We start from the raw sequence: 4,822 nt of genomic DNA, 5'->3' as shown, positions 1-4,822 counted from the left end.
GCTCCTCTGTGCAGTTGTGGCCCTCATAGAAGCAATTTGAGCTCTCTCCACACTTGAGAGTCCTTTAGGCAGAATGTTGGGGGAAACTTTTGTAATGTGATTTAAGATTTATTATTATATTGTTATTTATGTTACTGACAATCAAACCCAGGGCTTCACACATTTGCTAAATATGTCTTCTGCCACTGAACTGTATCTCTAGTCTCTGTGCTTGTTTTGTGTGTGTGTGTGTGTGTGTGTGTACACATTTGCCACAGTGTAAGTGTGGCGCTCATAGAACAACTTTGAGTTAGTTCTCTTCTTTCACCTTACATGGGTTTAAGGATTGAACCCAGGTTCTAGATTGCAAAGCAAGCACCTTTCTTTGAGCCATCTCACAAGCTCTGCTTTTTTTTTTTTTTAAAGATTTTATTTATTTATTTTATGTATGAGTACACTGCAGCTGTCTTCAGACACACCAGAAGAGGGCATCGGATCCCATTACAGATGGTTGTGAGCCACCATGTGGTTACTGGGAATTGAACTCAGGACCTCTGGAAGAACAATCAGTGCTCTTAACCACTGAGCTATCTCTCCAGCCCACAAGCTCTGCTTTTAAAAAACAATTTATTATTATTTTCTGTATAAGGGTGCATTGCCTACATATATGTACGTATGTGTTCCAGATGTGTGCCTGGTACTCTTGGCGATCTCATGGAACTGGAATTGCAGACTTTTGTAAGCCACCATGTTGGTGTTGGGAGCTACACTGCCTGAGCCTTCTCTATGCCCTCTGCTTATTTATTTTTAGCTGCAGTTGTGAGACAGACATTTTGAAATCTGAACATCTGTCTGACTTGTCACAATCCTCAGTGTGTTTTTTCAGTTTGTATTAAGAACACTACTGTATTTGTCAGCCATTTTATTAGGTGAGTTGCACTCAGTCATGTCTTTCAGCAGTGGTCTTGTTGGACTGTGAGAGCTTGAAGTACTGCAGCTGAATATGGTTTGATCGTTCTTTCTAGAGTGGATTAAAATTTAAATTTAGTGATTAGATTAAAATTTGGGGAATTGGTAACATAACCATGAAAGATAAAGCTGAGAAGAGGGTCAAGCTGCCAAGGAGGTAGAGAGGGGAAGCCAGGAGGTGACAGTACTGTGGTGACAGGCTGTCATGGGTAGGAAGACAGGTGCTCTAGAGTGTAGGCACCTGGTTCATAGAATCTGAGTGCAGGGTAGAATCTTAGTGACCAGCAGCCGCCACAGAAGAGGTCTTCAAACTTAGAGAGCAGAAGTATTGTGAGAGCCAGTCAGCCTGGATCCCTGGCGGTCAGAGTGGAGCTGTAGGAGTCACACTCATTCAAGCTGAGTAGAAAGACAGAGAGCCAGGGGATGGAGGCCTGGGAAAGAGAGGAGGTGCCACATTTCCTCCTGCAGCTTTGACTAAAACTCATTCATTTTTCTTTGAACCCAGGTCGAAAAGGTGTCTTCACTGGAAGCTCGGGGCTGCAGATTGTATACCTCAGTGGGACAGAGTCCTTAGATGAACCAGTCCCAGCTTACAGTTTTAGTCCCAAGGATGTGTCTTCCCTGAGCACAATGCTGTGTTCGGCGTCCCAGTTTAAGGGTGTTGATATCTTACTCACGTCCCCATGGCCCAAGTATGTGGGGAGCTTTGGGAACTCCTCTGTGAGTAGTGCTTGTTCAGTTGCGATTTTTAAACAAATTACACTGGCTTAAGTTGGTTTTTTAAAGTTTTTCTCTTTATTTTGAATATGTTAACTCTTTAGTGCCTTTTACTAGAAACATTTTGTGAAAAAATGTCAAGATTATATAAGCTATATCTACTGACAAAAACAGTTGATCTCATAAAATATAATTTTCAGATAAGATTGCAGAATCTTAACTATAAACAAATGGTTCCTGGAATTATGTTCTCTACAAGTATCCTCCTTAGCCTTCTTCATATTTTATACGTTTATTGATTCCCAGTGGGAAGATCTACAGCCATTGGCATCCCTCCGGTTGCATTTATTTCCCCTTCTGTTCCAGAATATTGGGTTTGGCTATCAAAATATTTTAAAATTGGGTCATTGTGAGATTGAGTCTAATAGTGTGAATATTTACAGATGGAGGACAAGGCGCTAAGACTGAGTTTCTGTCATGGACACTAATCTGGGATGCCCTGGAAGCCTGCCCTGTATTTTATAAATAGTCCTGAGAAGGGGCCGTTACCACTGAACTGTGACATAGATAGACACGGCCTAAGAAGCCCGTGGAACGGTTGTGTAAGGGTGGAGAGCACCGGCTGAGCCTCAGTGGAGGGACATGTAAGACTGGATTTGAGAGTAAACCCTCAAAACTAGACCTGAATTCAGTTATGTCCCAGAGTGTCCTGTGTGTAGATGAGTCCCTGCTGACTCAGCACTAAGTGTCTGTGACCATAAAAGTCAGCAAGATGCCAGTGTCATCAGCGAGAGTGTTGAACAGAAAAGAGCCTCATTTGCCGACCAACTTGTGGTTCCTCCACCTCTAGAAAGGAAGCCCCTCATTCTGGGAGAGCAGAAGTCAGCACGGGGCAGTAGAGGTGGAGACTTTGGTCAAAGTTTGTAAACAATCATATAAGATTTTTATGGGGAAGAAAATAATATACTTAGCTATCTTTGTGATACTACAACTAAGTTCAAGGTCAGTCACCTTTCTTTAGCAAAAGCTTGAAGGTACACATTAGACAAAAGCTTGGAGTGTTCTGTGAACAAGTCTACCATGACAAAATATTTTGTTTGCAAGCTTTTGTTTGTTTTGTTTTGTCTTGTTTTGTTTTGTTTTGTTTTGTTTGAGACAGGGTCTCTATGTAGCCCTGGCTGTCCTGGAACTTGCCATATAGGCCTGCCTCGAATTTATAGAGATCTGCCTGCCTAGGCCTTCGAGTGCTGGGTTAAAGCACCTGTAAGCTCTTTAACATAGGTGTGGCTGTGCCATTTCCTTGACTGAGCAAAAGAACAGCTTGTGTGGTTATGAAGCCCTTGAATGTTTCCTGGAGCCTGAGTGCTCTGAGTGCTAGTGTTGAAGTTTACATTCTCCACTGACCTTGACTTACTACTGTCAGACACATGTGCACTAGAAAGAGTACTAGGCAGAGGTAGTTTATAGGCTGCAGGGAGAGACCGCTTTTCAAAAAGGGAGTCTTAATGTTTGTTTTAGAGGTTCCTATGGAAGGATTGCCTTGCTTTGTACACTCTGGTTTACAACAATTGTACCATTTCTGTAATTATAATATTCCAATGTTCTTATGTTTGATTGCCCTGGGTATACAGTTCACTGCAAATTTGCATCTGTGTTTAAATTTGAAAGATATTTCAAAATCTTTTCTGAGTCTGTGTGGATAACCAAGTTCCCATTTACTAGGGAGAAGTAGATACCAAAAAATGTGGCTCTGCTTTGATCTCCAGCCTTGCTATAAGCTTGAAACCGAGGTATCATTTTGCTGCTTTGGAAAAGTCATATTATGAGAGACTTCCGTACCGGTGAGTAACGTCTCATGAGGTGACTCTATAAACTCACATCTTCTTGTTCGCTTTTAGCCAGGTATATTGGCTCCTTCAAGTCCTAAGGCACTGTGATAGTTTCATTTTTGTTGCTGTGGTAAATATCAACCTATGGAAGACAGGGTTTGTTTATAAGTCCAGAAGAACCTGTCCTGGAGGGAAGGCGTAGCAGCAGGAGCAGGAGGTTTATCTGTGATAACACAGGAAGTGAGCCAAGGCTATAAACCTTTGAAGCCATCCCCAGGACATATTTCCTCCAGCTAGGTTCCACCTCCCGAGGAGTTCCCAAAACTGCCCTAAATAGTACCACCAACTAGAGACCAAGTGTTCAAAAACCACGTGACCTTCTGGCGGACATTTCCCATTCAGGTGCCAGTACTCCTAAGTTTCCTAACTCGAAATAAAGGTGATAAACTATAAGACTCTGTAAAAGTTTATTGTTCACTGTTACAGTGTTGGGTGATCATTGATTATAAGACTCTGTAAAAGTTTAGTGTTACTGTTACAGTGTTGGGTGGTCATTATAGAGTATTAGGTACTGGGTTTTTGTTTGTTTCTTTTTTGAGACAGTACCTTTCTATGTAGCCCTGCTTGTTTTAGAACTTACTTTGTAGACCAGGCTCAGAGATTCACCTGGCTCTGTCTCCAGAGTTCTGGGATAAAGGCGTGTACTACTGTACCTGGTTAGGTCCTGCTTTCATCAGGTCAAACCAGTATTTATTCTTTATTTAGTCTGGAATACTCAACTGTCAGCACAGTCACTTTGGAATTTGAAATTTTAATTTATGAATCAGGAACTTGTATTGAGCTGTATGAGGTGTTTCTTGCCTTTAATCCCTTACACTTGGAGGCTGAAGTAGGAGGAGTTCAATGAGTTCAGGTCCAGCCTGGGCTATAGACTGAGGCATTGTGTTTATCTCTGCTCACCAAGAATTTGTATTGATACTCACCCTCCAGCATCTTAAAATTTTCTCTTACTCATATTTGTCCTCCTTTAGTTATAAATGTTGATTAGTGTAGAGTACTTTTAAACATAGAAAAACTAAAAAAAAAAAAAAAAAAAGAAAGCAAACCAAACAGTTTTACCATTTATGTATGGCATGTCAACCGTTTTTTAAAAATCAAAGTATACTATGTATTAGTGCTTGATACATACCTGCTCAACTTAGAACATATTTCTTTTAGTCTCACTGTTTTCATGTTTTCTTACATAAGAGAGAGTAGTAAAATGAGCCCTCATACCTCTGTCGTCTGTGAGCCCTCACACCTCCATCATCATCTGTGAGCCCTCACAC

The 4,822-nt window shown here is 41.2% G+C and overlaps 1 protein-coding gene across 1 annotated transcript in view; it reads left to right on the top strand.

The window, feature by feature from the left end:
* Cwf19l1 (CWF19 like cell cycle control factor 1) overlaps window positions 1–4,822 on the top strand; it is a 24,876-nt gene that overhangs the window by 5,566 nt on the left and 14,488 nt on the right. Inside the window, exons 5-6 of the mRNA XM_028775525.1 lie at window positions 1,454–1,668; window positions 3,388–3,506. Coding sequence (XP_028631358.1) covers window positions 1,454–1,668; window positions 3,388–3,506 — 334 coding nt within the window. The remainder of the gene's footprint in view (window positions 1–1,453; window positions 1,669–3,387; window positions 3,507–4,822) is intronic.

This window comes from Grammomys surdaster, unplaced genomic scaffold (assembly GCF_004785775.1).
Source record: "Grammomys surdaster isolate TR1022 unplaced genomic scaffold, NIH_TR_1.0 66, whole genome shotgun sequence".
Taxonomy (NCBI): Eukaryota; Metazoa; Chordata; class Mammalia; order Rodentia; family Muridae; genus Grammomys; species Grammomys surdaster.
This window is presented reverse-complemented; position numbering and strand designations above follow the sequence as displayed.